At 38.6% G+C, this 22,371-nt stretch overlaps 1 protein-coding gene across 1 annotated transcript in view; it reads right to left on the bottom strand.

Annotated features, from left to right (window-relative positions):
* The window catches only part of LOC124711432 (signal peptide peptidase-like 3), a 78,973-nt gene that overhangs the window by 8,599 nt on the left and 48,003 nt on the right, over positions 1-22,371 (bottom strand). Inside the window, exons 7-9 of the mRNA XM_047241501.1 lie at positions 21,214-21,326; positions 7,723-7,874; positions 4,123-4,406 (exon numbers count right to left, since the gene is read on the bottom strand). Coding sequence (XP_047097457.1) covers positions 4,123-4,406; positions 7,723-7,874; positions 21,214-21,326 — 549 coding nt within the window. The remainder of the gene's footprint in view (positions 1-4,122; positions 4,407-7,722; positions 7,875-21,213; positions 21,327-22,371) is intronic.

Here is a 22,371-nt window from a genome sequence, read left to right as displayed (position 1 = left end):
AATAGTTGAAAAGTAACTTCCTAAAGTGGGTTCAAACCAGCTTACAGTTTGTAGCATTTACAATTTAACTGCGTCATAGTTATTCATCCAATCTTTTTCTTAGGATAAGACTACATTGCTCCATGATAAATATTAGTTGTTACCTAATGGAACACACTGGTTCAATTTTATGTCTTGCATTGAATTATATACCAAAAAAATGAGCACGCTGTACATGTCAAGATTTACTATCGCTACAAAGACAAAGGGGAGATGTCAGAAAGAGTAGGTCAGACACGATACAGTGTGTCAGCTTTAGTGTAGACATAAGGACAGAGTGTCAAGTAAACTTAAGTTTAGTTGGAAGAGATGAATACTGCAGTTAAGAATTAGGATAGAAAAAGGGTCATTATTAAAAATTATAACTATCTGACAAATAAAGAATAATGAAAAATGAGAGGGGGGAGGATGTTTTATGTTGATCGAATTCATGAAGGTGTCAGCACGCAGCTAAAATTCACCTTCCTGCACGTTGACCTCCACTCACTTAAACCTCATCTAAACCACAGTCCATATAAAAACAACCAATAAGCAACAGCATTTACATATCAAATGCCCTTTTTCCTACAGACCAGGTATCCATGGCAAACTTATCTTCTCCACCACTGAATTTCTCGATACCTACACCAACAGTTTCTCCCAAGCATTCCTTTCCCACAACTATCCCAAAAATCTTGTTCACAAACAAGTCTCCCACATAGATCCCTCCTCCCACCCTTTGTATGACTAATACAATTCCTTGTATGAATGTGTGTGTGTGTTTTCTTTTCTGATGAAGGCTTTGGCCAAAAGCAACATATCTAAAGCAGCTCTACAGATAGCTACCTCATAGCACAGGTTTAGAAATCTGGAACTGAGATTATCTAAAAACCACACTTATCAAGAATCAGCTGTCCTTTACCTGCTCCCTTAAATGGAAGTATTTCTTCCAAATCTACCCTATACTGCCCAGATCAAGCCCAAATTATATACTGAAAGTTGTCTTATTCAGTTTCAACTTCCCTTCAATTATGATCCTCTCTCATGTCCCAGCTGATAGGCTTTTAATAATTCCTCATCCCCATCCTCTTTTCACCTTCATTCCACAAATATCTTTCTTCCAATAATCGGAGATCAGAAAAGAGATCTGTACACATGTTTTAATATCGCCAATGGGTCCTATGGTGCCATCTCTGAATCCGTTGTGTTCTTACATTCGAAGACTCTACTTGCAAGTTTCTGTTGCAGGCCATTTAGCTGAGAACTTGCCACTGTAGACTGTTGTCAGTCAGAAGTGGACTTTATCACCATAACATGGGAAGTGAGTACACGAGTTTGCAAGTACAACTGGGAACTTGCATCACTGCCACTACATACACAACTCCTGGGCACTACAATTACAATTACGTTGGCCACACACTTCTGCCACGTTACCGAGTCTGTGACAAGAGTAAAAGAAAACAGCCACGAGGATGAACTGTACTCTCTACATGGTGATTAATTATTAAAATAGATTCACAGCAGTTTTTGAAAAGTTATGGATAAGAATAACAAGTTTAACAACTCATCATTAGACCATAAACCAAGTTGCCATAACCGAGAAATTACAGAAATAGCACGATATTTGGTCACAGGGGCATCAGAGTAACTTTGCAGAGCCCCCAGTTTTCAGTTGATGAAACACGTATGTTCTCTTTTGTGGGAGGTGGAACAAACAAGAATAAAAACCCTTTGTTGGCACTGGATGAGATTTTTATGTTTCTTGTCTGAAGTTTGGACTATAGCACTGAATTTATTCCAAACATCACTCTTCCCCTAATGAGGCACATCTGCAATTGTGTCGACTGCATCAAATAATTTTCATCTTACACCCTCCACAGTCTCACAAAAGATAACTTTGTTGTGGTCATCTGATCCTAATAATCGGTCATATTGTCCTTTAGAACAGTAAGATTGTGCACTCAAGTTCTGCACTATGACACGGCAAGCCCTACACTCCTGCATGCGTCAGTAAGAGAGAATGAGATGACACACAGGAAGCGACCACAGTGCTGCCACTGTCAGACTCATTATAATCATGGATCTGTAGCAGGTAGGAAACAAGCCAGTGTAGCACTGATGTAAATGCAGCACCTTGATTTCTCTCAACATTAGCCTTGTACTCAAGCCATTTCTGTCCTTTACCAGTAATCACACCACGGCAACTATGGAGGAAACAGCTATTCATGACATAAGTGTTATTGGAGGACTAATTCTCAGTAGCAATATGACGCAACAAGTTACATCATTTGCAAAACGGGAGAAAATGGAACTAAATGTTTGCTTTGGCCACAACTAAACAATACTGTGGACTCTTCATAACTTAGATAAAATCAAATGTTACAACAAAGCAGGACAGTTATTTATAAACTACTACATTACTTCTGAAAACAGATGCAAAAACCACCAAACTAGACTAGCACTGTAAATCCAGACAAATTATGCCACCACTCCAAGCGTGTCCATTATATCTAAAATTTCCAAACCATCAGGATATAACGATCTATTTTTAAGTATTGGTCAATTTGATGACATCACTGTCATTCAATTTTCGTGGTTGTTCTGAAAGTTAATTATTGTGTAAATAGGCCATTACTTTTAGACAAATGTTGTCAAAAACACTGCTTTATAGCACCTACATTTTGTACACAATGGCTACTATATTCACCAGACATATCACTGCAGGTTTCTGTCATTCTTCACACACTGAAATTCTCAAAGATATAACAACAACACAGATGTATTTGCAGACATGTAAAACAAATTTCCAATATCCCAGTACTTCTCTCAAAATTTTCAAATACTACACAGGATCTGCTGCATTTCTTGGTGATACAGTGCTCTATGAGTAAGAAAGATGGATAATAGTGTAACAACTGCTAAAGGTTTGTTTCTTAAGAGCACTGTAACAAAACAAACTAGTCCAGGCTCAAATTCTAAAAAAAAAAAAAAAAAAAAAAAAAAAAAAAAAAAAAAAAAAAAAAAAATTAATTTAGTTCTACTGTGAACTCATGGTTACCCAAGTACCAACAAAAACAGATTATACCACCTAAATGCTGTATCACTGTCACATCATGGAAAAATGGCACACTACTAAGAAATAAAAGAGTAGAATGTCAAACAAAGGAAAATCCAGGACAGAATGTAACAATATTATGAAAATGAAAGTTGCTACTCACAATATAACGGAGATGCTAAGTTGCAGATAGGCACAACAAAAAGATGTCACAATATAAGCTTTCGGCCAACAATGGCTTTGTCGAAAATAGACAACACACGCACGCACACAAATGCAACTCATACATGACTGCAGCCTCTGGCAGCTGAAGCCATACAGTGTGGCTTTAGCTGCCAGAGACTGCAGTCGTGTGTGTGTGTGTGTGTGTTTGTTTTTTTCCGAAAAAGGCCTTGTTGGCCAGAAGCTTATATTGTGACATCTTTTGTTGCACCCATATGCAACTCAGCACCTCTGCTATATAGTGAGTAGCAACTTCCTTTTTCATAATATTGTAAAAGAACAGAAAAATTATATTGTATGAATCAACTACAGAGCATCTCAAGACACAGTGGAATTTCATAATGACACCAAAATAAATAAATTTTTCACAACAAGACAAAATATTAATGTAAATAGAATACACTTACAGAATTAATTATTCAGTTCAAGACAATTTTATTTTCCTTTTACTCAAGAAGGAATTCTTTCAGCTGTTTTAATTGTCTACTAACTGTTCTCCAAACAAATACTGAAATTTTCGCACTTTCCACTGTAAATGTTGTGTCACATTACAATAACATAAGTTACAGAAAGAAAACAACACACAAAAATAAGGAAATCAACCATAAATCAACTGTACTTGACTGATGAGTGACATACAGAAGCACGCAACAACAGAGGGTCTTTGGTATCATGTTTCTATGTGCCACACACCAGCTGCAGGTGAGTGGTTGCATAACCTCATTTTGGTTTAATTTGTAATGATAGATAGCTGTTCAGCTTTCGCATAGTCAAAAAAATCTATGAATCTGGTACAAGCCAGATTTGGATTACAGATGCGAATATACCTCAGTTTACTGAACTGCCTTGGGGGTGGTACTCCCGTGTCAGCTAGATGCAGCAGCTGGGATTTTTTATACGCATCGTATCTCAACACAAAGCAGAGCAGAAGACCCGGCATGACCACATCTCCCAGGCCCAGCATAGAGAAGTGGCCAGCATGGTGGAGTGATGGGAACACTAGTTTCCCCGGCAGAGAGAGCTTTGGCGCTTCACGCACTCCTCCCATTCCTCCCAGGTGAAGCTTTCGCGCAACGAGGCCAACTGGGTTTTCTGCTGGCCGTGTAGCAACCTTGAAACATCAACATGAAAAAGGCCAGAATTATTAATTACTTACAGAACATAAAGTTCATATGAATCACTGGGGAAATAAAAACTAACTAAGGTACAACTGTACAATTTGTAACAAAACTACAATACTTGGTCCTGTTAGAGGATTTATAGCACTGCGTTCTTCAGCTTTGAGATTTTGAGCTGCTAGTTACAGAACCTAAAACTTAATACCTAATCTGAACCAAAGTGTACCCTGCCATTTTTCACACACAATACGTATGGTTAGTTGTTGAAATCTCTTGATCTTTTGCAACAGAGAAAAAGCAGAGGGCTGACTGCAGATCAGATTATGAGCCTTGGATTTGCAGTGTGACACTTACCCACTTGGTCACCAAGTCACACATCTAAGAAAATTACTTTATTAATTGCTTTTTCAAGATTCATGTACAGCTATCTGCCTAGAAACTACTTTAGCATGTTATTTTAACTGTTAAAAAGGACAAATCTCTTCTGGCTGTAAATGCAGAAGCCTATAATATGAGGGTTGCTTAGAAAGTAATCCACTGCATTTTTTTTTTCTCAGCCAAAAACAATGCTACAAATGTGAAACATTACTTATGTATCGTTTGAAGTCTCCCGAGTGAAAGCACCACGTTTCCATCACTTCCGACGGATGACATAGCTGCAGGACAAGTTTTGAAATAGCGTCTGTAGGTGATTACAAGCAATGTGCCATCATCAAATTTTTCATCGCAGAGAAAGATATTGTGGGGAATATTCACAAATGCTTGTGCAAAGTCTATGGAGCATCTGCTGTCAACAGAAGTATGGTCAGTCACTGGGCACAGAGGGTGAGGTCATCAGAATTCTGCGATTTGCAGTGGTCGGGGAGGCTATTCACAGCTGTCACACCTGACATGTTGCAGTGAGCTGATGATGTCATTCTCAAGGACAGAAACATTATGACTTGGTATTTGGCACTGCATCTGTCAATCAGCGTAGGAAGTTCACACAGTGAAGCACTGGCTCCACCACTAGGACAAGGATTGGTACCGATGGGACATACACGCTCTTGTTTCGCGCTGGATGAAGGCCATAAAACGGGATGGAGATTACATGGAAAAATAGGGTGTGTAGATAAAACAACATTATTTTGTGTGTCTAATTCTCATTACGTTCAATACAGAACTCTTGAAGGGAAAAAAATGGTGCATTACTTTCTGGACAACACTCGTAATTTTTCTCATATTTTCATTAGCAACAAAACTATTTATTTTACAGTATTATTTGGTAAAATCCTAATTTTCTGTGCACAAAAAGCAGTCAAACATTCAAAAAACATTCTCACAACTGCCTCTTAACACATTATTAAACAGGCCTGGCCAAACAGTGCTTTACAAGCAAGAGCGCTCTGACCACACTCCTGCCTAGCACTCTGAGTGGCGCTGAGAGGTGAGGAGCAGTATCCTCGACTGCACTGGCCAGTCACTTTATTTCAGTGTTTGATTCAACATACATGAGTGATCCCCCCCCCCCCCCCCCCCCCAACCCTCTTATGAAATTGATGAAGCCCCATCATCAATGTTAGAGTTTAAAAGATTTTAGTCTGCATAGCTCCATGTGTTTGACTATATCACAAACCATAGGACCATGTATATTACATATTCTAAAATCCAAATGTGGCATAAATGTATATACACCACAAAATTACTGTTAACAGATTGTATGTAAAGATTTTTGTAATTCTGCTGACCATTTTACCACTATCTAATATACTTCTTTACTGAAGTAATAGAAGTTACCGCTTTGGCAACAAAAGTTGAAAATAAACATGTGATAAAAGCCCACTTATAAAATTGTGCTACAATGATCGACTCTTAGAAGTAGTTGCACCGCATTGCAAACATGTTTTAAGTTTCACAGGTGTGCAGCCTTTGGCATATTGTATTGCCATCTCAGTCCCACACCTGAGTGGAAGAGTGCAATGGTTGAGAAAACCAGAGCACCGAGTAGAACAAACTGTACTCACAGAACGCGAGTGTGCTCCAGGAGCACAAATCTTGGTCAGGCCTGTTCCAAAATTTACTTTAAAGGTGGACCCATGAACTTGAGTAATTTTATTTCTACATGGAGAAAAACGTCACAAATTTACAACACCTGACTCAAGTCTTTTGACAATCAGAGCACGCTACACGTGTCTAGTACATTCACTATTTTGTGAAAGAAATGCAGACTAGTTGGTGAAAAGAGTTACTCAGTGAAGTCTAGCTGTGTACCTTTACACTGTACAATATTGGATGAGGGTGTGGTGTGGTGGGGGCGTATGGGTTTGGCAAAGGGTTGAAGGGACAGGGGGCTATGAGAAATAAGAGTGGGATGGGGGTAGTGTGTGTGTGTGTGTGTGTGTGAGAATTTTTCTCCACCAGATATCCACTAATCCACTACTAAACATGCACTGGTGCATCATCTGTTGTTCCAAGAATTATTCTGCTGTTACAAAGCAAACTGCCTCCTCTGTATGAATGTGCTGAAGGCCTCAGGACTGCCCTCTTTACTTTTCTCTCCCTGTGTTTAAATATTTTTTTCCTTTTTGTCTTTGTCTTACTCTTCTTCATTTACGTTCCATTTTCTTAGCCTTTCCTATTATTCTATAACTTTTCCTTCCAATTTTCATTACTGCCATGACAAGGTTCTCCAAACTTATTTTCATAACTAGTAACAACGTATTATTTCTATTTATTCACTTGCATTATACATTAAGTTTTGACTGCTGCTGCATGGTTGCTACAACTATGGCCATAAAACAAACACACAACAACAAATTCAGCATAACAGAAACTTCACTGACTTTAGAAGTGTAATGAAAGCTGCCATATCTAGGTAGCTCTGTAGATAACTCTCATAAACATATCACTAATCATAGTCTGATGCAAAGTCTACTATTGTAAATACCTGCCACCATATATTACAGTACGAGCTATATAGCATAATATAAAATCTGAATATAATAGAGGGAAACATTCCACGTGGGAAAAATATATCTAAAAAGAAAGATGATGAAACTTACCAAACAAAAGCGCTGGCAGGTCGATAGACACACAAACAAACACAAACATACACACAAAATTCTAGCTTTCGCAACCAATGGTTGCCCTCTTTCCTGACGAGGCAACCATTGGTTGCGAAAGCTAGAATTTTGTGTGTATGTTTGTGTTTGTTTGTGTGTCTATCGACCTGCCAGCGCTTTTGTTTGGTAAGTTTCATCATCTTTCTTTTTAGATATATAATATAAAATCTCATATTTATAATTATAATAAATTGCTATTAAACATTACCTTGACCATGACATTTGTGTTGAAGATATATGACGAGAAGAAAACCCAGAAGACATCATAAATAAGCAGTCCAGTCAGCAAAAGTGTCGACACTTTCAGACTGGGCAGACGCACAAATGCAATAAACGCGACGCACAGTCCCATACCCATTGCTGAAACAGAAAAATTATTTGAAATTCAGAAATGAGTGCAAATCCATTCAGCTTACATCAAGGAATAAAAGATTCTGTGGTCGTAAAAAGATTAGGGAAATAGTAACTTGGGGTGGGGAGCAGTGACAGGGTTTGTGGCAAGAAAAGTGTTCACATTGTATAGACTGTGTAAAGAGGCGAGTAGATCTTTAATCAGCCCAGCATGATTGAATTTCATCATTGGGCTGAAAGTGTAACTTTTGAAAAAGTTCTGAACTTCTGCAGAATTAAGTTTCTCATTGGATAGGTCAATAAGGTGTTCTGTGTTTAATTAGGAGCTTGGGAGGAAATCACAGGTAATGTTGCATATGGAGGACGTCAGCAAAGCAGAGCCTGGGTGAGGTGGGGTGGAATCTGGGAGTGGGTCAGAACATGTTGGGTAGTTAGTGGCATTCAGAGGTGGACAGTACATTGAATTCTCTCCCATATAGTCTAGTGATCCTGTAGCTTGTAAACAATTCCACTGACACTACAGTGAACTCAAGACTCCTAGGTCTAAGGGGGGATAATAGGTTCCCATGGAAAGCAGATATTCGTGACCTCCAGCTCAAGCTGGTTGCAGCTACGATTAAGATCAGATGACTATCCACAGTCAGCAATAATTTCACACTTAAACTGGTTACATTACATGATTCCCTCCTTTATGTCATATGAAATGTTTTGAGGCAGCCCAGATCAGGCAAAAACAATGCTCTTCAATCCAAAAGTGATCCACCAGAGCAACATAATAGTGTTAATTCATGAAGCTACATAGGCTACCATTTTATGAGCTTAGGCCTCTTACTGACCTCACAGTAAAGCTACTCACTTACAAGATTTGTGGTTAACAACATGAGTTACTATAAAAGAAACAGAACTTCCCATTTCAAGACAAAATGCAAGAACAAATTTTGGACAGTGGAAAATCCAGGATGGAATGTAACAATATTGTGAAACGGAAAGTTGCCTCTCACCATACACACACAATATTGGCAACACGTTGTAACATGTATTTTCAATATCCACACAAAATGTTGAAGGCTATTGGTGTAAATTGGTAGCTATGCAAACCTTAGTTTAAGATTATTCTTGTTGTGAACTCCTACATCCTGCACTAATACTGTAGGTTAGTTAAATTGTGTCATGGAATGTAATTCACTTAAATGATTTGAACACTAGGTAATATTGCTTATGTCGAGTACTTTAGGTCTGCCTGATTGTGCAGCTCTCTAAAATAACATTAAAAGTATTTAAAACTTTTCACATATATAGTGCACGATTCCCAGATCCAATTTTTCACTAAATAGCTGTTCATGAGTCATGCCTGGATAACTCAGTCAATAAGAGCACTGACCACATAAGGCAAGGTTCTGAGTTAACGTCCCAGCCTGGTACAGAGTTTTAAGCTGCAAAAAGGTTTTAGGCTACAAGGATGTCTGTCTGATACAATAATTTCAAGTTCCTTTTTTTCTGTCTCCGTTTGCAAGAGCTTTCAAATGGTTTTTAAAGATATGATGTTAAATTTATTTCATGGAAACAGAATACCAATAGCATGCAATGAAACCTTGAAATTCCATTTATCTGTGAAACCTTGTGATTCCAGTAATCACTAACTCCATTATCAAAGAGATTTGAAATTGCATGTATTTCTTTAATTTGTCAATAACTGAGGTTCTACTATATAGTTGCAGATGTGGCAACATTATCTGTATCACTTTATATATTTTTTAAGAAACCGTGTTTGCTTCTATAAAATTGAACAAAATGGAGTTACACGGTTTTTATTGCCTACATCAATATCTAGGTACTATCAATAATAGTTATTCTGTAATTCAAGATGACATCAAGAATATAAATCTCTCTCCTGTACACATGGTGTAAATGGTAACTGTTTACAAAGTACAACAGTGGTGTAGAGGAAGTCGAGATGAAAAATTGTTGTCTATCAAATTGAGAAACTACCTCAAATTGCCCTACAAAAACCACTTAATATACAACACATGGATGCCACACAAGATTCTCAATATTGCCTTGCTCTCTTAGTGCAAAATAATGGTCCTATGGAAAAAAATGAATAGGAACTTTGTTGCACCACACTTAATGTAGTCAATTTTGTACAGGGATATATTTTTGCTAGAGATTGCGGTTCTGAATTATTCAAGAAAAACATACAAAAGTGACCTTCAAATGTATCCCATCCCCACCGATCAGGATTTTTAGTATACTGTTCATGGAACACCCTCCTACCACTGTACAAAAATTTGTGACTACATCACTTATTTCCAATATTTGACCTTTTTTATCTTTACTGACGGGAGTTTACTCACCAAAGGCTTAGTTGTGTACTTACAAACAATACGAGAGGGAGTCAAATGAAAAAGCTTAAAAGTGTAATTAAAAATCAACACTTCATACCATTGTTCTGTACATTGGCAGTACTGTTACCAATGATATCAGGAATGCCCTACAAGTGGCAGCATACTACAGATAATCAAAGCACTGCCACAAATCAGTTCAAACTGGCTGCCACTCTTGTGACATGCACCAAGGAATAACAATATTCTGTCATAGGTTTTCTGGACAGTGAAGGTACTAAACTTATTGAAATCCATCAGTGAATGAAGGTCCAGTATGGTGATACATGTCTATCACTACAGCAAATGTAGGAGTTGGGCAAAAAGTTCAGAAATAGTGTGACTTCTGTGACAAGACAGTGAGGCACACTATGTTATGACATCAACAGCAGTTGAAGCCACTGAGGCAGAAAATTTCTAGGTAACAGTGGATGAAATAGCCGCAAATCTGGACATTACTCATGGCTCAGCACACCACATCATTTATGAAGTGCTTAAGTTTCACACAGTGTCTGGAAGACATATGCCATGAGAGCTCACTCCATAACTGGAATATTGATTCTCTTACCACATCTGCCATACTCACGAGACCTTGTCATGAGTTATTACCAGATGTTGAAGCACTCAAAGAGGTGATGTGAGGAAAGAAATAGTATTCCAATGAAGAGGGGGAAGCCTGTGCTGCGCAAGCAGCTGTACAAATGACCAAAAGATTGAACCCCCTCCCCCTCTCCAGAGGAGTCCATGCACTTCCTACATGCTGGAGGAGGTGTATTGAACGACAGGAAGACTTTATTGAAAAATGATACACTTGTGTTCCACTTTTCTTAAAAAAAAAAGACGATGATAATTAATGTTTTCATTTGACTTCCTCTTGTAAAATTGACATTTGTGTAAATTTTATCTCAAAATTTTGTTAATTTTAATTAATTTTAATTAATTATTAAATCATTCTGTTTGTTTGGCCTTCTTACAAAAAAGCTACTGTGCCTGTTTGTATCAAATTGTAAACATAATTAGGTTTTGTGGAATATTCACAAAGATCTTTTTTCTTTCGTTACCCTCACAGAAAAATTTAAATTAATTAACAAAACAGCCGACTAAGCCAATGGCGTAATAGTGCAATGTCTATGAACAATGTGTTTCAATGTCAGAGATATTGACACAATCATAATAAGAAAAATTAAAGACTAGAAATGTACAGAGAAGTGCTGGCATGTTTCCATGATTGAAATGTTTCCAAATTACACTTTCTATAAATTCCAACAATGAAGTACGAGGTGCATTCAAGTTCTAAGGCCTCCGATTTTTTTTCTCCGGACTGGAAAGAGATAGAAACGTGCGCATTGTTTTAAAATGAGGCCGCGTTCATTGTCAATACGTCCCAGAGATGGCAGCACCGTACGGCAGATGGAATTTTACCGCCAGCGGCGAGAATGAGAAGTGTTTTAAATATTTAAAATGGTAACTTTTTCCTTACTTGAACAGCGTGCAATCATTCGTTTTCTGAATTTGCGTGGTGTGAAACCAATTGAAATTCATCGACAGTTGAAGGAGACATGTGGTGATGGGAGTTATGGATGTGTTGAAAGTGCGTTCGTGGGTGCGGCAGTTTAATGAAGGCAGAACATCGTGTGACAACAAACTGAAACAACCTCGGGCTCGGACAAGCCGGTCTGACGACATTATCGAGAAAGTGGAGAGAATTGTTTTGGAGGATCGCCGAATGACTGTTGAACAGATCGCCTCCAGAGTTGGCATTTCTGTGGGTTCTATGCACACAATCCTGCATGACGACCTGAAAATGCAAAAAGTGTCATCCAGGTGGGTGCCACGAATGCTGACGGACGACCACATGGCTGCCCGTGTGGCATGTTGCCAAGCAATGTTGACGCGCAACGACAGCACGAATGGGACTTTCTTTTCATTGGTTGTGACAATGGATGAGACATGGATGCCATTTTTCAATCCAGAAACAAAGTGCCAGTCAGCTCAATGGAAGCACACAGATTCACCGCCACCAAAAAATTTTTGGGTAACCGCCAGTGCTGAAAAAATGATGGTGTCCATGTTCTGGGACAGTGAGGGCGTAATCCTTACCCATTGCGTTCCAAAGGGCACTACGGTAACAGGTGCATCCTACGAAAATGTTTTGAACAACAAATTCCTTCCTGCACTGCAACAAAAACGTCCGGGAAGGGCTGTGCGTATGCTTTTTCACCAAGACAACGCACCCGCACATCAAGCTAACGTTACGCAACAGTTTCTACATGATAACAACTTTGAAGTGATTCCTCATGCTCCTTACTCACCTGACCTGGCTCCTAGTGACTTTTGGCTTTTTCCAACAATGAAAGACACTCTCCGTGGCTGCACATTCACCAGCCGTGCTGCTATTGCCTCAGCGATTTTCCAGTGGTCAAAACAGACTCCTAAAGAAGCCTTTGCCGCTGCCATGGAATCATGGCATCAGTGTTGTGAAAAATGTGTACGTCTGCAGGGCAATTACGTTGAGAAGTAACGCCAGTTTCATCGATTTCGGGTGAGTAGTTAATTAGAAAAAAAATTGGAGGCCTTAGAACTTGAATGCACCTCCTACAATAGATTGCTATTCACCACATAGAGGAAGCAGACAGGCACATTTAAAGTACAAGGTATATAAAAAAGAATCATCCGATTTTAAAAAATCATACCTATTATGTTATTTCAGATATGTGCATGAACAACGTACTGTTGGAAAGAGCGAACTCTTGAGTTTTACATGGTTACTGCTAATTAGCAGTAGTTTGTGCCCACTTCAGTTCTAGTAAAAATGGAGTTGGGACAAGAGAAAGCATTTTGTGGTCTATATTTTGCGCAGTGCGAGTCAGTAAGAACTGCTCAGCATGACTTTCGTGTGAACCGTCATAATGTGAGAATATGGGGTACCGGACAACCACGTGAAACTGCACGACATGAGAGGGATTCTCCAAAATTTAATGTGCTTTGTGCAGTTTCAGAGGAAAAGGTGTATCGTCCATTTTTCTTTGCTGAGAATACTGTTACAGGAAGCACATATCTCGATATGCTTGAGAACTTTCTTTTTCCACAGCTGGAGACTGATTTGAATGATTTCATTTACCACCGTGACGGGGTACCGCCACACTGGCATCTGGAAATGCCGGAATTTTAAAAATTGAAGGATTACTGAATGATAGATTGGTCGCACTGGACCAAGTGATTCAGCCTTACATTATGGGCCTCCAATGTCACCACACCTAACTGTGTGTTGTTATTTCTTGTGGCAGTTTATAGAAGAGTCTTTTTACGTGCCTCCATTACCAACAACAATGAATGAACTGAGACATCGCATAACAACAGCTGTGGAATCAATAATTCAAGACATCCTCGCTGCAATATGGGAACAATTTGAATACTGCATTGACATATGCCGTGCATCTCAAGGGGGGCATATTGAACACCTATGACAACGTGTGAAAGAAGACTTTTCGAGTTTCCCATTCATCAAAAAACAAAATTCATTGTATATGTTTATTAGTTTCAGAAATATAGACTTGTCAAATTGGATGATTCTTTTTGATTAAATGGCTCTGAGCACTATGGGACTTAACATCTATGGTCATCAGTCCCCTAGAACTTAGAACTACTTAAACCTAACTAACCTAAGGACATCACACAACACCCAGCCATCACGAGGCAGAAAAAATCCCTGACCCCACTGGGAATCGAACCCGGGCATGGGAAGCGAGAACGCTACCGCACGACCACGAGATGCGGGCCCTTTTTGATTAACCCTATATATTAAACAGAGACCCAAACAATGGAAACTCCAGGTAGGCATTCCAGCGTGAGATGCTGGAGTTGGTGGTCATACGTGCATGAGTTGTACTTGCTTTATTTTGTGTGTGTGTGTGTGTGTGTGTGTGTGTGTGTGTCACTGATGAAGGCAGTGGCCAAAAGCTATATGCGAGTGTCTTAATTGTGCCTGGCTGCAACTTGACGTGTCTTTACCGCAAGTAACAATCTGTCTTTTCCTTCATTGTTAAATATGACCCAGTAGCTTTAGCTATGGGACAAAGTCTGTCTTTCTATGTAGACAATACGCATGCATGCACATATGTGCACTTTCACATGACAAATGAAGGTTCAATATTGTGATACATGTCTATCACTGCAGTAAGTGTATGAGTGGAGTAAAAAGTTTGGAAACAATGTGACCTCTGTGACAGACTCCCAGCACCCACATCATGCACACTGCTTTATGATAATAGTCTACTGCTGTTGCACTCAGACAAGATCGCTGGTTATCATAGTTGCAGCTAGGCCTTAGCACTCTTAGATGACAATGGTTTTGTTTGTGCGTGTGTGTTTTTGTCTTGTATATATGTGAGAAAGGAGTCAGTCTAATAACTGACTATTTTTAGTGTACTTTAAATTTCATGTCTGCCTCCTCAATGTGGTGAATAGCAGTCTATCCTATTTCACTACTGTTAGCTCATACCGGATTTTTCACTTGTTATTAATTTCCTTGAGAACTTCTTGTTGTGGAACCAAGGGTTATGCAGATTTGTTTTTTTTTTGTATTGAAACATACCATTTTCCTTTACAAGATTCCTAGTGTTCTTCCCAATACATATTTATTTTGTCACTGATCCTTGGATTAAGGTTCCATTCAGGAAATTATAAGCAAAAAAAAATTGCTTATGTTACTGTAGACTTAGCTAACTGATTTACCTATTTACTATGAGTAATGCCCAAGTGACAAGTGATCCAAATGAAAGAACAAATGATTTCTTTATCATTGCACTGTGCCATCATGTGAATGCTTTTGGCTAAATGTATGTATGTATCATAGTTCCATTTTTGACAACATTTAGCAGACTGAATAACACTTTCAGAACTGATATACATGGTATGTTGTGATGTCCTCGGGTCTAGCAAATATTTGAGCTACTTTTATGGCTATTACTAGATCACAAGCAATTGATTCATTAGATCTTATTTTTGAAGTATCTGTAAATATTAACAATGTGTTATTAAATGTCAAAGACCCCATTAACAACATAATATATTTGTTCTAACCACAGAAAGACTGCAGTGTTAAATTACAACAATAAGCCATAAATTTGCGTAATTGGCAACTGAATGAAAATTCAAACCATACATACAGGACACTTTGATAAGCATGACACAATCTCAAGAAATGGTGTCTGCTGCTGGTAACAACGGAAGGTGTTTAGAAAACTGATTTGAGTTTAGATTGATGATATGAGAAACTGACTGAAATTTATGGAAGAGTTTGTGCATAATATTACCAGAGTTTTCATCTTCTTCAGGAGGAACTTCTTAGCCAAAAGCTGTCTTATGACAAAATGGCTTATCCACTGATTCAAATCCTATTGTAGACCTGTTATAATGTTATGTAAAATGAAGTAGTTCTTATGCTGTATATTTATCACAATCAGATTAAGAAATAATAATACACATGGAAAGAGGCAACAACACAGAACCACAGGCAAGGGCACAAAACCGAAAACATCATCACAGAATCAGAAACAACAGAGAGAAACTCTTTTTAGAACTAAGATTCTTAATGTAGAAGGCTATCAAGAAAGGGACCATTGAAGCAGGAACATGAACAGAAGAAAGACAAAGACAATATGGGTAGAAGATGATGACATATTGGAAAAAAGGAAACAACAAGGTAAGTACAGGAACTGAAGCTGTTGCACGAAGCCAGTTATTCAATAGAAATAAGGTGCTGCAGAGATAATTGTTGAAGAAAATTACAGGCAAAGTAGACACGGAAAGGAACTTTTTGTAGTTAATGAATGGAGCCATGAAAAAGGAAGAGAGGATTGATTCTGGCAGCACAGAAACTAGCCATCTGAATGAAGGCCATCTAAAGCCAGAATTGAGAAACATAAAAAGCAACTATACTGGGACCTCCAAGAGGGATCCACCAAAACATCATGTAGCCCTTGCTGCTTAGGAAATATCAGACTGATGATAAAATATATTATACAACACAACACACTCATTTACTGTTGTCTGAAGTCAATATGCAATAACTTTTTTCTGTCATTCTGCATGAAAAATTATACTCAATATTTTATTATTGGAAATTATTTATCATGTGACTACATCTGCAAATGCTGGCTCAAGTTTTCTAACAAGGTATCTACCTACAAGGTTCTCAGGAACAGCATATTTTTGTGACCTTTGACACTGCCACAATTGACCATAATAATATTCTGTATCCATGAGAATTACTTTGTTTGCATGCATAATTCAAATCAGCATCTGAAGGTGACGACTAGCTGCCTCATAGAACATCATGCACTTTTCTACTGAAATATACACATATACCGAGAAAAAGTTTTTGACAATGATGACCAGAATACTCTCTTTCAAATTATGAAGGTGGCAGGTGTAAAATACAGTGAGCGAATGGCTATTTACAATTTGTACAGAAACCAGGTGGCAGTTATAAAAGTTGAGGGGCATGTAAAGGAAGCAGTGGTTGAGAAGGGAGTGAGATAGGGTTGTAACCTACCCCTGAAGTTATTCAATTTGTATATTGAGCAAGCAGTAAAAAGAAAAATTTGGAGTAGGAATTAAAATCCATGGAGAAGAAAAGAAAACTTTTGAGGTTTGCCGACAATATTGTAAATCTGTCAGAGACAGCAAATGACCTGTAAATCTGTCAGAGACAGCAAATGACCTGGAAGAGCAGCTGAATGGAATGGACAGTGTCTTGAAAGGAGGATACAAGACGAGCATCAACAAAACCAAAACGAGGATAATGGAATGTAGTCTAATTAAATCAGGTGATGATGAGGGAATTTGGTTAGGAAATGATACACTTAAAGTAATAAATGGGTTTTGTATTTGGGGACCAAAGTAATGATGGTCGAAATAGAGAGGACATAAACTGTAGACTGGCTATGGCAAGGAAAGCATTTCTGAAGAAGAGAAATTTATTAACATTGAGTGTAAATTTCTGTGTCAGGAATTCTATTCTGAAAGTATTTGTATGGAGTGTAGCCATGTACACAAGAGAAACATGGGCGATAAACAGTGTAGACAAGAAGAGAACAGAAGCTTCCGAAATGTGGTGCTACAGTATAATGCCGAAGATTAGATGGGTAGCTCACATAACTACTGAGGAGGTAAGAAACAGAACTGGAGAGAAGAGGAATCTGTGGCACAACTTGACTAGAAGAAGAGATCGGTTGGTAGGGCACGTTCTGAGGCATCAAGGGATCGCCACTTTAGTATTGGAGGGAAGCATGGAGGGTAAAAATCAAAGAGGAAGACCAAGAAATGAATACACGAAGCAGATTCACAAGGATGTAGGTTGCAGTAGTTATTCGGAGATGATGAGGTTTGCACAGGATAGAGTAGTGTGGAGAACTGCATTAAAACCAGTCTCTGGACTGAAGACAAAATGAAGGAAACATTCCACGTGGGAAAAATATATCTAAAAACAAAGATGATGTGACTTACCAAACGAATGCGCTGGCATGTTGGTAGACACACAAACAAATACAAACATACACACAAAATTCAAACTTTCGCAACCAACGGTTGCTTCATCAGGAAAGAGGGAAGGAGAGGGAAAGACGAAAGGATGTGGGTTTTAAGGGAGAGGGTAAGGAGTCATTCCAATCCCAGGAGTGGAAATGATCAGGGTAAAGACTTTTAGCTGCAAATTTCAGACCAAAAAATGTGCTAAATGAAAAAAAAAAAAAAAAAAAGAAAAGAAAAAAAAGGGGGACAAAAAGGTGTTTATTTACTCAATTAATTCAACAAAATCTCATTCTTCTATTTTAGTTTATTGAATTATGAACAAGTACAACAAATCATCGCTCATCAGAACAAGGAACGAACATGAAACTGTTATACTTCAAGATATTGGGCATCTCTAAATTTTTAAAAATAATTCTGTTTTTATTGGGTGACAGAATGTCTTTGCTGATGCTAAAACTTAAAACTTCTTCCACAATCTACAGAAATAAGTACGGCAAATTTTTTGTTCACTCAGAGTGGCAACTCTACAGATGTGGCAAATTTCTCAGTATTCAGATTTTTCTGAAGACTTGATCAAGTTCGTCTATGGAAAAGCCATCTAACTTCCCTTACAGAAAAATATACACCATCATTTTTCCTTGTCAAGACTTTGTTTTTCTAATCATTTAATAACTAGTCAGGTACTTGTAATTACTGACAAAAAAGATTTCTGTCTGCAGATTATATATCTTCTCTGGTAGCAGAAATTTCTGTGCCTTTGTACCGTTTCTTGGTAAACATGCTTCTTGTAATTTTTTCTTAAAATGCTCTCATCGGGCACTGACATATCTGTACACGGACAATCGCACGCGCACACATCAACGCTGAATTCTTAAAATTTTGGATTTTAGATGAACACTGTACAATTTCATTTCATAATAGAGGTCGCAATGATTTGTTTGTTTGAAGTCTTGTTATTTTAATGCTTAGAGTTGGAAATGTGTTGTTTTCATATGATTTTGCACATGTTTTTCATTAAACAAAATTCCTGAATCAAAAGTAGTACATCACATAACAGTCCTATCGATTTCTATGAAATCACATTTGAATTCCCGGCCCAGAACAAGAAATCTGGCACTGGATGCCTTCGTCATGGTAAAATCTAGTACTACATTCATTTAGTAATAATTTGACATCTACAAACAGCAGGCTCCTGATTCTGGTGAATTTGTAAGGATAGAATGCACATTCTCGCCACATGTGCATTGCTGCAACTATTTACAGCAGTAAAGTGAGAGGTAGAGGATTTTGATTTTACACACACACACACACACACACACACACACACACACACACACACACACACACACACACTTGCTTTGCGTACTTTCTGTCCCACATTAACCGAAAAAGGTAGGCCTACTATTCACATGTTCACTGCAAGCTGAGGACTCTACATCTACACGAGTACTCTGCAAACCACGTTTAAGCGCCTGGTATTGGGTTCATCAAATCACATTCATAATAATTCTCTATTATTCCACTTTCTAACAGCACATGGAAAAAACAAATGCCTATACCTTTCTGTGCGAGCTCTGATTTCCCTTATTTTATTATGATGATCGTTTCTCCCTATGTAGGTCGGCATCAACAAAATGTTTTCACATTTGGAGGAGAAAGTTGGTGACTGAAATTTTGTGAGAAGATCCCGCGACAACAAGAAATGCCTTTGTTTTAACAATGTCCACACCGAGTCCTGTATGTGTCCATGACACACTCTCCCGTTTCTCAACAATACAAAATGTGCTGCCCTTCTTTGAAATTTCTCGATGTACTCCTATAATCTTATTTGTTAGGGAACTCACAGTGCGTGGCAGTACTCCAATTGGGTTTTGTGACCAGAAATTAGCTTGTTATTGTGGCTACTGCTCACAAACAGCAGAATGCTATGGTACAATGCGATACGCTGGAAGAACTGACCGCTCAGAGTTAGCAAGGGACTACAAACAGCATCCTCCCAACGACCGTTGATTAAACGTTGCTGTGTATAGCCCCGCAGCAGCTGCTAGCCTCATGCATCCATGCTGACCGCAGTTCAGTGGCGACGAACAGTGGAACCCATAGGCCGGTAAAACGCAGTCTTTGGTTCACCTTCCCCCACAACATTTTCTATGTGTTCTTTCATATTTAAATGGTTCATAATTGTAATTCCTAGCTTTTTAGCTGAATTTATGGCCTTTAGATTTGATCAATTTATCGTGTAACCAAAGTTTACAGGATTCCTTTTAGCACCATGTGGATGACCTCACTTTTCATTATTTAAGGTCAATTGCCAATTTTCGCACCATACAGATATCTTTTCTAAATCTTTTTGCAATTTGTCTTTATCTTTCAATGAATTTATTTGATCTTTCTGTGAATTACTACAAACTGCGGCCTCTGACAGGAAACTATGAATCCAGTTGTCATCAATATAAAATATTTGACTTTCAATTAATTCAAAACCATATATAATTGTACATCATTTCTCTTATGAATAATGGAGTGGGCTCAAGAAGATTACTCAAAAGCTATAGTAGAAGAAGAAAGGCAGAAAGGGGGCTATTGACACGGTTAGAGGAAAAAAGGAATAAAGGTCACAAAAAATGGGAAAAGGGCTTGGAAAATGTGTCTTTTCGCAAGTAGAGGACTAAATTTCATAATGTGGTATCATTCCAAAGAACTTCAATTTATGCTGTGAAAAACGGTGCACACCTAAAAATTTTGACTGAAAATAAAAAAAATAAATGGTAGCTGGCCACAGTTAGAATGTTTTAAAAAATAGAGCCTACTGTCCATCTCAGGGGGTTACCACTGATCTTTCAATCTACTCCATCTGTAAATGAAATGAGACCAGAGAAAAACAGATTAACAGAATACAATTTACTTTGAAAAATCACTTTAGGTCTGCTTATGCCATTGCAATTGCACTCTGTTAAAATTTATAAGGTGACATTAGCTAGCTGTAAGTTCTTACTTATCAGTGCTTTATGTATAGACTTAACAAAAATGTTCATATCTCTTCATAGGCCGTTTTCTATTAAAGTAGCTTTAAAAAATTATTCTTAGCCTATATTCATGACACATTTAAAAAACATCGTCTTTAGACTAATGATACAAAAATACACCGATCAGCCATGCACGAATACAAAGCAAAAATAAAGAAAGAAATGGTTAACATACAATATAGCTGTCACATCAAAATACATAACCATCCACCAGCCCCAAAACATGACCAGATTCTAAAAAAAAAAACACCTCCTGGATGGCAAGCAACTGGCCAGCAGTGCCACATATTGCCTAAGAATAACTTAATAACCACCAAATGGTGGAAACATGGAGTAAAGAAGAAGATATCATGTAAAATTATGGAAATTATAAGGTCTAGGAAATTACACTGCACTTTTTCAACTCACCATCCATTAGCAGCCAATGGCCAGTTAGAACCCATATGCACACAATGAAGACTGCGAGAGAGAATGACAACAGCTCTGCTCCAGTGAAACGACCACATACCCCAAATGAGATTCTGAAACACACCAGAAAATGTTAAGTGGTGAATTAAAAACAGAACAAAAAGAAGAGAAAGAAGACAGAGGATGGCTATGGGCAAGTGGACAGAAGAGGGCTGAGGCGCGGTGGGGTGGGGCGGGCACATTTGAGGGCTGAGAGATAGATAGATGGGGGGTGGAGGGCTGAGAGAGAAGGGAGGGGGGGGTAGTGGGCTGAGAGAGAGAGAGAGAGAGAGAGAGAGAGAGAGAGAGAGAGAGAGAGAGAGAGAGAGAGAGAGGGGGGGGGGGTAGTGGGCTGAGAGAGAGAGGAGAGGGGGGTGTAGTGGGCTGAGAGAGAGGGGGGGGGTAGTGGGCTGAGAGAGAGAGAGAGAGAGAGAGACAGCTGGAGTTCAGAAACAGATATAATCCACTCATTTACGGAAAATGAAATGTTTCAGGTATTCACCATAAATGTCATTACAAAAACAGTAAAAATGAAGCTAGATACCATAAAAAAGGAAAAATTACTGAAGAATGAAGAAGGTCAAGAATAAATATTGTATGCGAAGTTCCAGCAAAATGTCAATAATTTACGAGTAAAGGTGACAATTTGCAGCACAACAGAGGTGTTGAGTTGTTGACAGACACAGAAACAGGGCTGGTAACTTTGCTCGTGGACCTGCCCACATAAAGTGCTGGCCAGAAATTACAGCGGAGTTGCTACACTAGGTGATCAAAGATAACCTGACACCTGGCACCGTGGCATCCTTCATCGGTAATGTTAGAATTCAATATGGTGTTGGCCCATCCTTAGCCTTAATGACAGCTTCCACTCTCGCTGCCGTGCGTTCAATCAGGTGCTGGAAGGTTTCTTGGGAAACGGAAGCCCATTCTTCATGGAGTGCTGCACTGAGGAGAGATATCGATGTCAGTCGGTGAGGCCTGGCACGAAGTTGGCACTCCAAAACATCCGAAAGGTGTGTTATATAGGATTCAGGTCAGGACGCCGTGCAGGCCAGTCCATTACAGGGGTGTTACTGTCATGTAACCACTCCGCCACAGGCCGTGCATTATGAACAGGTG

The sequence above is a fragment of the Schistocerca piceifrons genome, chromosome 8, assembly GCF_021461385.2.
Source record: "Schistocerca piceifrons isolate TAMUIC-IGC-003096 chromosome 8, iqSchPice1.1, whole genome shotgun sequence".
Taxonomy (NCBI): domain Eukaryota; kingdom Metazoa; phylum Arthropoda; class Insecta; order Orthoptera; family Acrididae; genus Schistocerca; species Schistocerca piceifrons.
This window is presented reverse-complemented; position numbering and strand designations above follow the sequence as displayed.